At 36.0% G+C, this 15,337-nt stretch overlaps 1 protein-coding gene across 2 annotated transcripts in view; it reads left to right on the top strand.

Moving 5' to 3' along the window:
• The window catches only part of SEC24B (SEC24 homolog B, COPII coat complex component), a 45,899-nt gene extending 30,562 nt beyond the window's left edge, over nt 1-15,337 (top strand). For both annotated transcript variants that reach the window (XM_065836755.2, XM_065836754.2), the window contains 11 exons: nt 40-246; nt 874-997; nt 1,638-1,796; nt 2,262-2,435; nt 3,089-3,199; nt 5,634-5,809; nt 6,938-7,075; nt 9,162-9,266; nt 10,440-10,532; nt 11,934-12,037; nt 13,172-15,337. In XM_065836755.2, coding sequence (XP_065692827.2) covers nt 40-246; nt 874-997; nt 1,638-1,796; nt 2,262-2,435; nt 3,089-3,199; nt 5,634-5,809; nt 6,938-7,075; nt 9,162-9,266; nt 10,440-10,532; nt 11,934-12,037; nt 13,172-13,286 — 1,506 coding nt within the window. In that variant the 3' untranslated portion in view covers nt 13,287-15,337. The remainder of the gene's footprint in view (nt 1-39; nt 247-873; nt 998-1,637; nt 1,797-2,261; nt 2,436-3,088; nt 3,200-5,633; nt 5,810-6,937; nt 7,076-9,161; nt 9,267-10,439; nt 10,533-11,933; nt 12,038-13,171) is intronic.

Below are 15,337 nucleotides of genomic sequence, written 5' to 3'. Positions count from 1 at the left end.
TTGCCAAACCTCATAAACACCTTTCAATCTGTTCTGCAGCTGATAAAAGATCTGTTGAACGCGTTACCAAACATGTTCACCAATACAAGAGAAACGCACAGCGCGTTGGGCCCTGCTCTTCAGGCTGCCTTTAAACTGATGTCTCCAACGGGTGGGCGGATTTCTGTCTTTCAAACTCAGTTACCGTCTTTGGGAGCAGGGCTTTTGCATTCCAGAGAAGATCCCAATCAAAGGTCAAGCACAAAGGTACAAAAACTTCCTTTAATATGCATCTCCTGAGACTAGGGACTGGCCACGTTTTCTGACTTGCGTAGTTCTGCAGATCAGTTCTTGGTTTTATTTTATATCAATTCACTAAATTTTAATTATTCAATGTAGATGTTTGTGCATTTGAGATAACTAACTTATGTGGGGGGGGTATTACTTCATGAGCTGTTGTTTGGGCCTTTGGTCCGTAGCTTTTCTTGGCAAGCAAAAGAAGCTGCAAATATCTCTTACTTAGTTAATATCAGCCTGGGTTTTGAACCAAAGTATTAATATGTTAAAATGTAGATATAAAACATGATTTCTTACTAGTTTTATGGCCTTTTAGTTTACAGGATCTGTTAAGCGTCATGTAGTTACATGGATGTTTATTTGTATGAGAATGTAAACTTCCTTGTAAGTAGGTTCTTAACTGCTTGTAAATGTAAACTTAAAGAATGTGGAGCATAGGGAAAATTATTTCTGCAGGTGGAAATGCCTGTAAATTATTGCTTAAAGGAAACTTCCTTATGATACTTTGCTGCTGAATAGTATGTTGTTTGTTCCATGAAGTCCTAAGAGAGTGTGATCCTTGTCTTGACTATTTCCTGTACAATTTATTCACCAAAGGTGGTCCAGCATCTTGGTCCAGCAACAGATTTTTATAAGAAGTTGGCACTGGACTGCTCAGGCCAGCAGACTGCTGTGGATTTATTTCTCTTAAGTTCACAATATTCCGATTTAGCTTCTCTTGGTAAGGAATACCAAATGTATGCATTCACTCTTTCCACACTGTTGTCTGTCTTCAGAAGCGCAGGCTGTTTCAGGAATTCATAAATCATGTAAATCTTCTTGCGTTTTTATAAATGCAGCTAATCCTGCAAAGGAATTGACTTTGGAGTTGATAGCAGTAAAGAACAGGAGTATTGGCTTGGTGGTATCAGATAATTTATTCTGGCGTTTCACAGTTTGAAACTCGAAGTTACTTTCCTGCTCAAGAACAGTAAAACAGCCAGGCGGCAAGGAATTAATAACATTTAATCATAAGGGTGGAACAGAGTTCTTATCTTTCAGTGTTAAACCAAGATTCATCTCTGCACACACGCTTAGTTTTGTCTCTACCCATTAAATACTTCTGCATGCGCTCCTGCCTTAGCTGCAAAAGGTGGCATGCTTTTTGAAGTAAGTGTATAATTAGATAATTGTGTGCTGGGGTGACACGTCACTGTCTTCAGTGGCCTGAGTCTGCGCGAGTTCTCATCGTCTTACAGATGTGGGTCATATCAGGAAAAAGACGAACACGGATGTTTCTTGCACATGGTTGTACACAATTTCTGTGTCCTGACTTCACGTTATAGTTTTAATTATTGGCCCTGTGTTTTCCTCCTTCACAGCTTGCATGTCCAAGTATTCTGCTGGATGCATCTATTACTATCCATCTTTCCATCGTAGCCATAATCCTGCTCAGGCCGAAAAGTTGCAGAAAGACCTTAAAAGATACCTTACAAGAAAGATCGGATTTGAAGCAGTTATGCGCATAAGATGCACAAAAGGTATGTTCTAAATACTGATTCATCAGGAAGAGTTGATGTAAGCATCTTAACTGTCATTTTGAATATGCTTAGTCTTTGGCAACATTCGATTTCAGGTTATTTGTCCTTGACTGAACACTAAAATAGTAGTCTTCTTTACGTAAGTTATGTTAGCTTTTGCTGTTTGGGTATCTGGGTTTTCTGGTTTGATTTGTTTTTTACTTCAGCTGGCACCATCGTACTTCAACTAAGTTGACATATGCAGTGTAAGGGCATCATTCAGTTTGGAGCGTTCAAAATTGAACATGAACTCTACAGGATCATGCTGAAGTGTCTAATGGTTCACAGAATTGATTCTGCACGATAGTTAGAATAAGTATTTTTACTGTTTTCTTAAGCATCGCTTGAGGGCTGTGGGTTTTAATTATTGATAGGAGTTTCTCAGGCTGTTTTAATCTCACTCTGAATTATTTAATCTGCTTCTAGGTCTTTCAATACACACTTTCCATGGGAACTTTTTTGTACGATCTACTGATTTGTTGTCCCTTGCCAATGTCAATCCTGATGCTGGATTTGCAGTACAAATGTCCATCGAGGAAAGTCTGACTGACACATCTTTGGTTTGTTTCCAAACAGCTCTTTTGTATACTTCCAGCAAAGGTAAATTAATTCAAATGAAGTGGCCACTGAGGTTTTTGTTTCTTTTTTAATGTAATGTTTGTATAGTTAGTTCCACAGCCTTTTGTTTTTCTCTATACCCTAAGAGAATCTTGTCAAAGCTAGCAAGCCTACTTGACAGTTAATCACATAATGTAAGTCTTTATAAACTCTGTTTTGATGGGAAAATGTAATTTATGTCCATCTTACATAGAGTTGATTCAGCAGGATTCCTTTACTTAAAAGACATACTGTTTTAAGCAATAACACGTTTAGCACACACTTTGTCCAAAATCACAGACTCGTGATGGATTGAAGGGAGTTGCTGGTACATTGGGTGGGCACAAAGAACAGCAGCTACTTTCTGTTGTGGAGGATGCCACAATGTTTTGGGATGGAAATCAGTGTGCTGCTTTTGTGGGATTAAGGCACTTACTGTGGTTTGAACTTGTGGTGATTAATTAGTTGAGCACTTTATAAAGTGTTGCAGAATCTGAACAGGTTAAGAGACAGGAACAGGAGACAGTGTTACAGTCATTGCCTGGCAGGTAAGTTTTTACAAAATGGATGAGGGGAGATATGCTGTAATAACTGAATTTGTATACCTCTTTCTACCAGGAGATAATTGCGTAATGACTTCTGCTTATTTTTATTAGGTGAACGTCGAATTCGAGTGCACACACTTTGCTTGCCTGTAGTGAGTTCCCTGGCTGATGTATATGCAGGAGCGGATGTACAGGCAGTTGTGTGCCTCTTAGCAAACATGGGTGAGTATGGACCAGGAAGATTCAAATACCTTTTTGTATGTTCTTAATTTTGCCGGTAGCGAATGAAACCTGAATGTTGTAGTAAAAGGTTGGAGTGGAGTACACTGAAGCCTGAGAATACAAAAGATGACAAAATCAAAGTTATAGAGAAACTATCAACTGGAATATTCCTTAGTCTGGATACTTACTGGACTTTAATATTTTAAAAAGAGCCTTCTTACATTGTTCTCTACAGGTTGTTTTATTTTTAAAGGACAAAGAATTGTGACACACTTGGATCAAAACCTTCATTTTTTGTATCATCATTGTTAAAATTATGCTGACTTTAGTATTCCAGGATTACTTAAGAGACGAGCGATTCAGTTTAGTGAGTTGCTGGAGATTAAAAGGGAACTTACTAACAAGAGTGTATTTGAGATGTGCATTAGTTTCCTATGCTTCTGTCTTATTGTTCTTGGGTTGAGGTTTCTTTTTGCCTACTTGTGAGTCATAAGCAGCTGTTTCATAGACTGATCTCTACCACTGAATGTGTGTAAGTCTATACAGCATTTTAGTGTATGCTATGTTATATATTAACATAGAAATAAATCAGGAGGAATAAACACTACCTCTGTTTCTCATTGTAAATGTCCATTCAGTCCAGCAGGTGGCTTCCTCAAACCAAAGGATTTGCAGCCCTTTTTCAGCAGAGAAAGTTGAAGTTTTATTTACACTGATCATAATTATGCTGCTGAAATAATGCAAGAACTTTCCTGGGGAGGGAAAGGAAGGGAAAAAAAACAAAAACAATTGCTGCAAATCTTATATTGGAAGTAGGACAGCAAAGAGTTTCAACAACAGCTAAGTTATTTGTATAAAGTTTAAAACAGGATTTATATTTATTAGGCTGGCGCAAAAGTAATTGTGGTTTTGGACTGTGAATTTTAAATCATTGTAACTAGGATCAAACACATCTTTATTAGTCAATATGAGAGCCATTACAATCAACACACTTTTGCTAATGAGAAATAAGTTTGTTTATTCCTATAGCATAACGATCCATGCTTGGGGATTCTACGAAATCTTGGAAAGCATTTTCGGCATCGTGCTGGTTGTGGAAGCATTTTCCCTGTGAAACGTTGTCGAGGTGCTTGAAGAAGTGGTAGCCATGTCGCGAGAGGTGAATGTGGTGGATAAGGCAAAATTTCATAGCCCAATCCATTCAACTTCTGAAGCGGTGATTGTATGACCTGCAGTTGGGGTGTTGTTGTGGAGAAGAACTGGACCCTTTCTGTTGACCAAAACCAGCTGCAGGTGTTGCAGTTTTCAGTACATCTCATCAGTTTGCTGATTGTACTTTTCAGATGTAACAGTGTCATTGTAATTCAGACAGCTGTAGTGGATCAGCGCAGCAGCAGACCACCAAACAGTGACCATGATGGTTTTTTGGTGCAAGTTTGGCTTAGGGAAGTACTTTGGAGGTTCTTCTCAGTCCAACCACTGAGCTGGTTGTCTCTGGTTGTCATATAAAATCCACTTTTTGTCGCACGTCACAATCCAATAGAGAAATGGTTTGTTGTTGTTGCATAGAATAAGAGAAGACTACACTTCCAAACGACGATTTTTTTCTTTTCAGTCAGCTCATGAGGCACCCACTGTTTGAGCTTTTTCACCTTTCCAATTTGCTTCAAATGCTGAATGACCATAGAATGGTCAACATTGAGTTCTTCAGCAACTTCTTGTGTAGCTGTAAGAGGGTGAGTTTTGATGGTTGTTCTCAGTTGGTCATTGTCAACTTCCAATGGCTGCTGCTATGCTCCTTATCTTCAAGGCTCTCGTCTCCTTTGTGAAACTTCTTGACTCACCACTGCACTGTACGTTCCTCAGTAGTTCGTGGGTCAAATGCGTCGTTGATGTTGCAATTGTCTCCATTGCTGTACAACCCGTTTTGAACTTGAATAAGAAAATCTCTCGGATTTGCTTTTTGTCCAACATCACTTCCATAGCCTAAAATAAATATAAAACAAACAGCAAGTAATAAGTCATTAGCAAAAAAAAAAAAAAAAAAAAGTGAGAAAAGCACATAAAAAGGGTGTATAACATAACCACATTTAAGAATGTATTCCAATATGAAGCGGCAATTTTAATGCAAAAACCACAATTCCTTTTGCTCCAGCCTAAGTCTTGAGTATACACCACAGCTTTAAACAGTTTTTTAAATTCTCCAAGAATGGGAAACAAGGGAGTGGAGCTCAGCCATGCTGTATTTTTTAGGCATCATGACAGTGAGATTCTGTATGGGCAATCATCTCATTTACTCCTAAAAAAAGTTAGGACCATAGGTGTGGGTTTCTTAAAAAAATCTTAGAAGATCACCCACAACTAATACTTTCAAAATTCAAGGGAATGAATGAGGCCACCTCTAGTAACTTGTTGTATCTTTCTAACCCAACAGCTGTGGATCGCTCAGTTTCATCCAGTCTTGCGGATGCAAGAGATGCCTTAGTTAACGCCGTGGTTGACTCCTTGGCAGCGTACATGTCAACTGCCTCAAATCTGCAGCAGTCCGTGCTGGTAGCACCAAATTCCCTCAGGCTGTTTCCACTGTATATTTTGGCCCTTCTCAAACAGGTATGTATAATGTAGTGGATTAATATGTCAATGCGTAGACTTTGTACTTTAAAGTATCAAGAAGGAAGATGAATTTCCGTGGACAATAAAATCTGTTACAGAAACTAAAGTGACATAAAGTTCACATAGAAGCAGTTACAACTTTTTGATATTTTTAATACCTTTGTATTATCAAACATCCTACTTAAAGAAAAAAAGATGGCATACTGCAGGTTTTTGTTATGAATAAATCTCATAGCTTCAAAATTTTCATGTCTGACAGTTCTTCATTTTCTTATCATGAATAAAATGTTATTTAAATTTGGGAAGAAATCAAATCATACTCGTTTACTTTCTTTGGCTTAGTGATTACTGCAGTCTCTAATATGCTGATCAGGTCTTTGTTTACTTGTGTAAATAATGCAATTAATGGTGGAGAAAAAACAGACGGTTTATTATCAAGAGGATCTGTGTGAAAAACGGAAGAGTGGCTGAGGAATATTAAGGGATTTTTTTTTTAATTGTCCTTGTTAACAATAATAAAGATTGGAATATAGAGAAACCAAAATGCTGACAGCCAAGGAGAAGAGGACTTTGTTCTAGAAGGGAATATGAACTTCTGTTAGAGGAATATTCTCCACTGAATCTGAATATGGTGCCTACTCCATTGTGTTGTTTCTAACAGCAATCGTTTACTAATTGCTTCTAAAAGAGATCTGAAAAATCCAGTAGCAAAGAGTTACACCATAAATTTTGTTCTATGGGAGCCTGGTTTCTGCTATAAAACATCCGAGTATATTTTCCTTCCAAAGCTTTTCCTTAATGTTTAAGTCTTACTAATATAAAATCAGGCTCAATCTTATCCACAGTGGTATGAGAAATGCCACCCCAGTCACATAAAAGTTTAACACAAAGTAGGGGGAAATTTCTTTTTATTCTTCTTCATTAATACAGAGGGAGAATGGATTAAGTTTTAAAAGGTGTTTTATTCAAGTTGTGTTTGATTAAGATTCTAATGCATCTCAATAAGAGAGATTTCTTTAAAAAAGCTTTACCGTCTTTGCTTGACACTTTCAAAAAATCTGAAATACAGCTTTTTAGATGTGACATAAAATATAGGATTTGAGTAACAAGACTGTTCTCTTACAGAAAGCATTTAGAACGGGCACGAGTACACGCTTGGATGATCGCGTCTATGCAATGTGCCAGATGAAGAGCCAGCCTCTTGTTCATTTGATGAAAATGATACATCCCAACTTGTACAGAATAGATAAGTTGATTGATGAGGTAATGTATGAAGCCTGTTTTGTAGCATTTTTCTGGTTTTGATGGTCTGTGAAAACTGATGTTGTGCTGCAATAATTTAATGAAAAGCTGTTATTGTAATGTAAACTGAATATTTTCCATAAGTTACAAAACAAATCAAGAAAAACATGTATTTCAAGTTTTGAGTTGCAAGTACAATAGTGTTTTATCAGCAGGACTGTGGTTTTACTTCACCTTGTTTCATCGACCACAATAATTCCATGTTTTTCTTTTGTACAAAGAAAGCAGAGACAATTGTATGCATTGGAAACATCTCCAGTGCAGTTTTGTGTTTAGAATTGTCTGGGGGAAATGGGTGAAATAGATTTGGTGGAGGGTTGTAGGTTTTTGGATATTGAAACCAGATTGAGTTGCCTGCAGTAAAATTCCAGTGGATTCCTCAGACTGATGTGGATGAAGTAGAATTGTAGTTGTAGATGGTCATGATCAGACTGAGGAGGTGTTTCATGTGCAAAACCAGTTTTTATTAGTTTGCCTTTTACAGAGGTAGCCTAGGAAATGAATGTGCTTTTTAACAGTAAGAAGTAAGCCAAGATTTTATTTAGGGTCGAAGTTAGTTGTCTTGTTGTTTTGGTTTTTTTAAGTAAGTTTTTATGAGCTTGTTAGTTCTATGCTGCCCTAACACTAGCTTTGGAAAAGTATATGTAGGAGTTTGTTTTGAAGTGTCACACAGAATTACATGGTAACTTGAGCAGTTTCTCTGGCAGTCAGTTCAACACAACCTGTGAGCTTGTTGTAGCTACTTATAGTCTCAAAGTTTCTTGAAAAAAAGTACTTTGAAAAGTATTTCATAAACTTGCATATATGAGTCTAAACTCAGCGTTCTTCAGTAGAATTGATTAGTTTGTGTTTTTATACTTCCCGCCCCCCCCATCCAGTATTTGAGAGGCCAATTTCTTAAGCTAACCTTGTTCAGTTTTTTGTGGAACTTGTACTAAAACACTGTTCAGTGTGTGACTGCTGTAAAGAACCATGAGTCTCTTTGGGAGATCCTGTTTTATTAGCAAAGGATTTCAGTTATTTCTAGTAGAATAATGCAGAAAATAAGGCTTATTTTGGCTTACTGAAATTAATGGGCAAACTACATTTTAAATCTTAAATTTCTTGGTTCTTAAGAAAGTTTCGTGATATATATTACAAGTTCTAAATGTTTTTGCTGGTTTTCTTTTCTCTTAACACTGGATTCTTGAGAGCATTGACTAAAGCCTAGAAGTGACATTCAGTTGTATGTCTAAATCCCCAAAAGCTTCTAATCTGTTCCGTTATAATACGGAATATTTAAAATAGTGATCTTCCCCCATGTGGAGATGTACTTGCTCTCTAAACTGTTGTCTCCCAACATGATTTGCAGAATGCTTCACAGATTCCTAATAGATATTCAGCCTATTTTTGTATTAGAGGGGAAAGCAGCTTTAGTCTGGAAATGCTGGGGGGGTCAAGGTTTTTCTTGATTTTGTTTGTCTTTATTGCGGGGAAGGAAGTGAGTGGAGCTGTTATTTTTCAATAGTGTCATTGGTAACAGCCAGATTGTTGGATCAGATCAGTCATTGCGCTCTGAGGACAAGCCCACGTCTCACTTCACGCAGGATGTTCAATCAAGAAACTTTCTGTTGCTTGGCTGCAGTAAAATAGTTATATTACTCCCTTATAGGGAGTAGAATAGGACATTTTTCTGCTCTTACAACATTTCTAGTGAAGTAGAATGCAATTAAAAAATGTATGGAGGTCGTAGAAGATTTTCAGTATAGACACTAGAATTCCTTTGAAAGTTTGGCATCTCTGGCCTGAGAAATTTTACATACACAACTTAAATGAACTTGCATTGTTCTTTTTGGGTAATAAAGTGGCTTTTAGGTTAAGTAATATTCTAGAACTGTTTGTACATAATCATTTTAGGCTTAACGTGGCATTTTGTTACATGAGAATCCTCAGGTTTTCTAGATATTAACAGTGGTTTTTGCTGTTTTTTTTTTTTTTTTACCTGATTAAGATTTAAAAAGATGATTTATTTCTTTTCTAGTGTTATTGAGTATTGTTTTTGTTACAGAGTACAATACATGTAAATGACAGAGTTGTTCCTCAGCCACCTCTTCAGAAGTTGTCTGCAGAGAAGCTGACAAGAGAAGGAGCTTTTCTTATGGATTGTGGTTCAGTAAGTTACTGGTTTCGCACATTCTTTTTTTTAATTAAAAAGAAAGGAATGCTGAATTATTGAAAGCGCACATTCCCCTCTTCTAAATTTTTAAAGACAGACATGCTGAATTATTAAAAGCACTCAACTCTCAACAATAACAGTGCAGTGAATCAGCATTCCAAGTCACCTGCCGCTAATCTGTATTCCAATGAAAGGCTTTCATATTTCAATCAGAGGAGTATCTTTAATTAAGGTTGCATATTAAGGCTTCAGAGGTTAATTTTTTCATGCTAGACTGATCAGAATATACCAAGTTTTCTTTTGTTGTTGTTTTTTGTTTGTTTGTGGGGGTTTTTGTGTTGGTTGGTGTGTTGTTTTTTTTTTTCCTGGAAACAATGGATTTCCATTTTCAAAAATTCTCTTAGTGGTTATTAAACCGTATGTCCTCCAATCCCTCTAACAGCACTTCTCATTGAGGTGGGAGCCTTCTCAGTTAAACACAAATATAACTGGGTTTGTGATTTGTGGCTTGCATGATGTAGGAATTGGAAGAGGAAGGTAGTTGTGTGTGAACAAAATCCATAGGTGAAGTTTACGTTTATCGTAGAAGTTACATTAAAACACACTGAATTGGGTAAAGTATTAAGCTACTCGAATAATGTGATAAAACATTCTAGTACTTTAATGAGAGTCTAGAAATGGCTTTAAACCCCATATGAGTTCAGGGGCTGAGTGTGACTGTCAGATGAGCTTTGGTCTCCAGATGTCTGAAATGATTACTTTTGGTGTGTTTTGATAATAGATGCTTTACTGTGACTTGTTTAGATTGGGAAGTCAGTGTTCAGTAACAGATACAGTGGTGTGACTATAACATTTTTGGTTTTTCGTTTAGGAGGTAACATAGGAAGTTAGTGCCTTAACTGTTCCGATATAGATGCATCCTGCATCCTCGTTCTGTCATTATTTGCACTCTACCTATATTATTTTGACATTTAATGATCTTATTCCAAATGCTGCTAATGTATTAATTAGTAAATTTACAAATGATAAACACAGAGATGCATAAACGAATTTTAACTGAAGCTCTTGAGTGATACATTTGCATGAAAGGTATTAATCCAATTACTTCACCACTTGTCTCTTTAAAGTGTATGTAAGGCCTGAACTAAAACTGGTTCTGATATCTTACAGGCTTTCTACATTTGGATTGGAAAAAACTGTGATAACAACTTCATAAAAGATGTCCTTGGATACCCAGACTATGCGTCAGTACCACAGAAAATGGTAGGCGTTTTAATGAGCTGTGTGCTGTATAGTGCTTACATTTGGAACCTACACTTAATCTATTTTTCCTGCATTTTTCATTTTTTTTACAATGTAACAATGAATTAGAGAGTTATTGGGTACCTTCTAATCTCTTGCCAGCTTCATAGGAGACAGGTAGAAGCTGTCAAATGCTTTCAAGGAATGTAAACATGTAGATTTTGACATTCATGGAATGCCAAAAAATTGTTCTATGCTATTACTGCTTTTATTATTTTTATGGCAATACATGTGGGCTCACAAGAACAGGATGGAATTTCTTAGAATTAATACAAAAATTATGTATTCAGGCATGTTAATTCCTAAGAGTTATTTTATTGATAGCATGGTTTTCAGAAACCTTATGTTCTCTGAACCTGGTGCAAGATACCAAGTCTATGGTATGAAGTGATAAGCCTGTAAGTAAGGATAAGAGTTAAGTTTTGCTCAGCTTCCAAGCCTGAGTCCATGTTAAATAAACCTTCTGCTTATAAATCTTGCATTGTATGAAGGGGAAAAGTGCCAAGTGGTAATTGTAAGAACAGGTAAGAGTGGTGGTAAGCTTTGACACTACTGTAAAACTGGGCTGTGTGTTCAGAGTTCTGTATTTTGCTTGTATGAGCAATTTAAAACTGTCTCCTCTGGTTGGCTGGTGGTAGCATTGGTTGACGGTTTTCAGGGAAAACTTGGATAAAAGAAGAATGATTTATTTTCAATTACTATATAGCATCTATTATAGAGAAAACGAAAGGAAAAAACCTAACATAAATAGAAGTGCTTTTAAATTACGTCCTCTTTTCATTTACTACAAAGGTAGCAATGAAACTACTTTTAAATCTGTAATCATTTTATGTCATATTAATTGTCTTAAAAGCTTGTATCGGCCTAAGAGTTGGTATATTTAACTCAGTGAATGACTGAAGTTCTTTTTAATTCTATTTTTTCAGCTCATTCCGCAACCAAATAGTCCAATATCATCTCTGTGTTGATATTTCCTTACAGTTCAGATCTCACTTTTTTTATGTTTCGTTAATCTTCTCAGTGGTGTGAAATGCAACATACAGGAACTTAATTGACGGGAAGAGAAGGCAAGAAAACTGCAAAAGCAGCATTTTGAAAAGACAACTTTTTAAATGAGCTTGCTTTCTAAAATCTTTTGCACTTAAAAAGACAGTTTAATTTAAAGCTGTAGTGCTTCCTGCAGAACAGATATTACTGAACTTTTGTACTTTAAGCTGAATAAAAAAATATGTATATGTAATCCGTGCTTGGTAATTTCATAATAGAAATTGTAGCTTGGGTCATGTTACAGGTATCAGGATCTGGTTTTTAAAATTGTTGTAATAATAAAAATGATGGCTTCTTTCATTTACCTTCAACCAGACCCAGCTTCCTGAAGGGGATGCACCTTCTTCAGAAAGGACACGATCTTTTATATCTTGGCTTAGAGACAGTAGACCTTTAAGTCCAGTTCTTCAAGTAATAAAGTAAGTATCTGTTAGACACTGAGTAATTATTGGTGACTTGTATTTACAGTTTCTAGCTGGGAATATCTGATCCAGAAGAAACAGAATAATACCCTCTTTCCAGTGGATATAGTTCTGTTATCTAAAACCCCTTAGCAGCCTAGTGCAAATTCATTTACTAATAGTTTTATTGGTAGTAATTAGTTGCATATTTTTTTATTGTTAAGAATATACTAAAGCAGTGGATATCCCCGTGATCAGTGGGGTTAATCAGGCAAATTTCTGGTATAGCTTGTGTAATTGCAATACATACATATTAAAAAAAATTAGGTAAGCTTAATAATCTGTAGATGGGTTAGTAATTGCATATAGTTGTTACTGAGCCCCATAGGACAGTAGTTGATTTATGACATATGAGCCTTTTCAAGCCATGACCTGCTCAAAGAAGTTTAAGTGCTATAAAATGTTTGTACTTGAGTTTCCATTTGTCTTCTCTAGACTTCTCCGTTTACTGAGCCTGATGGGAGCTCACATTTTAGAGAGTGTGACGACTTTCTCAGTCAGATAAATAATATTTAAATGTAAGACTAATATCTGACATTTAAAGCAGAGCTTTACTGCACACTGTGCCCTACCAGTACAAAGGACTATGCCCCAGCAACTATTTGCTCGGTCCCAGCAAATTTTTATTGGGGCAATAATTTTGGATGCTGAGTCTTTCGCATGTTTACCTTCTCTATTCTGTTGCCAAATAAGCAAAGCTGGGGAGGAGATTGAAATTACGTGTAACCAGAGATGTAAGTTTTCCAGGTTTTTAATGTTTATCAGGATTTAATGTAACCCTTTCAGAATTCATTGCCAGCAGCATATTTGTTAACTTCTAAAACAAAATTATTTTTGTGTTTCTACAAAATACTTTAAATGCAGTTTCCCTCACTTTCCTACTATTTTATAGTTATTAAAAAGATACTGTTCGATAGTGTACTGTAGATCCTAGAGGTTTTTTCCTAAACTTCGGGTTACTTGCAATTGTGGTATCTTTGGACTGAACGTAGGCTCCAAAGGACAGTAAGCAAGGACTTTTCCCTCTGCTTGAATTTACAGTGGATTTTTTGCTCCATATTTGAACTAAAATATCTTCTTCTCTTCTTCCAGAGATGAGAACCCTGGTAAAACAGAATTTTTTCAGCATTTAATTGAGGATCGGACAGAAGCAGCTTTCTCATATTATGAATTTTTACTTAATATTCAACAGCAGATTTGTAAGTGAACAAGGAATCAATAGAAGAAGAATCCTGACTTCAGATAGAAGCGTGGGCCAAGAGAAGCATATGGGAAGTTATAAAAGTGGCTGCTTGTTCTTCACAATATACAGTGACCAGCACTGTTTTGGAAGCTTTACAGATAAAGAAGTAGACATTTCCAAAAAGAATTTTGCAGATTTACTTCAGTCTAAAAGTGCTAGGAGTGATGAAGCTGTTTCACTAGTCATCTTTAAATTGGTTTATACATGTTTCCAGTCGTGCGGCGGTATGGTGCTCTGTTTATTGCAAGCTGGTGAATTTATGTAGCTGTGTGGGATGATATTTCTTAACGAAATGTACAATTAGGTAAAGCCTTTTTTCCTACATTTATTATAGTAGCCCTTCCAGATCCAAATTCTTAACAGAGATGTCAAAAGGCAGTGCTGTATGTTGGTTGTTTATATGAATTTCTTTTTAAAAGGAGTGATTCATATTTACTCAAGACTTCAGCAAATTCCCTGTGAAAGTTGTAGAGTTTCAGTAAAGTATATCAATTGTAGAAATAAGATATATAATGTACATAAGTGTTACATTTGTAAAGAAAATGTAAAAAATGTAACTAAAAAAAAAGACTTAGCTCAGTGTGCGGAATTGTTGAGTGCTCAATGATGAATTGTTGTGTCCCAGGCTAGACAATGAAGTTGACTATTAAAAACATGCTAAAACAAGTGTCCATGTAGAAAGAACACAGCTGCTATTAATTTTAGGTGAATTTATTTATGATTGGCTTACTAATTAAAAATATTTTGCTTTATCATGTGTTTTTATATTTATGCAAGTATTATCTTTTTGCAACTAAACTCTTACTGAACTCAACATTGAAGAGAACACCTTTACCACTTTATTTCACAGACCTCTGGAAGGGGAGGAGAAAACGCTGCGTAGTCTGAAATTAGCTATTGATATAAGGTTCCTAAAACCATTATGTATTATCCTGAAGAAGTCATATCTGTTAACCTGGTTTACATTTTGTAAACTACTGTAGTCTTGGTCCATGTTTTTGTAACTTGTGTTGTCAGCCATTTAGAGTAAACATGGGTAATCAGTCACTCACACTTGATTTAATTTCTGCTGTGAAAAACAAATAGGGGGAGGTGTAAATGCTAATTACCTTTATCAATGAAAGGAAAGGCTTTAAAATGTCAAAGTTCAAAATGTAATCACACTTGCATCTTTCTGACACCTTGTTCTCACTAATGTTTTGGTAACTCAATGACTTAGGCTTTTTGATAGATTTATCTCAGATTTTTAAATTGATTGTTAAGTTGGGGTGGTTTGGGTTTCTTTGGGTTTTTTTTAGCGGCACATTAGGAATCATTCATAAAGCACAATCGCTCATACTTATTATTCTAAACTTTGGTTTAATGAAATGTGACTACAATGAAATAACTAAGTCCAAAAAATTAAATGATGGTTAGTATGATTATGTTTTAATTTTAAAGTAGTCTTGAAAATGCTAACATTGCATTTTAACTGCCATAGCCCCTGGATCAAATAGTCAAGAAAAAAGTCCTAGCCGTGGTTTGAAAACGCTTTAAAAGCTGCACTAACTAAATCCTGCAAGTGGTGTTATTCTGCATGTTAGCACAAACTCATTGTTCGGAGAAGATACCTTATAAGTTAAATCTGTGTGTTGTCCTTAACTAAATGTGTTTAAGTTACCCAAAGATTACTGAAGAGAAACTTTCCATTGAGTAAATTAATTTATCATGTAATAAATGTCTGCAGCAATGCTGAATGTTGTCCCTAAATCAGACCTGTTTGTAGATTAATTTGCATTGGGTGAAAGCTGAATGCTGCTGAAGAGTGGGGCATCCTACAAATAACTTGTAATTGCAGAGATGAGAAGGGCATGTTACAATTTTAAATGCCTCATGATAGATGCTTCTGACGTGTAAGCTTGTTATTGAATATCTGGGAACATACTATGCCATGATGAATTGCAACGTATTCTGTAAAACCATTACTTAAAGCTTTATTCTTCTATGGTTTTTGTATATAAAGATGATGAAAAGTA

This window comes from Patagioenas fasciata, chromosome 4 (assembly GCF_037038585.1).
Source record: "Patagioenas fasciata isolate bPatFas1 chromosome 4, bPatFas1.hap1, whole genome shotgun sequence".
Lineage (NCBI taxonomy): Eukaryota > Metazoa > Chordata > Aves > Columbiformes > Columbidae > Patagioenas > Patagioenas fasciata.
The sequence above is the reverse complement of the archived record's forward strand: the minus strand, read 5'-3'. Positions and strand labels throughout refer to the sequence as shown.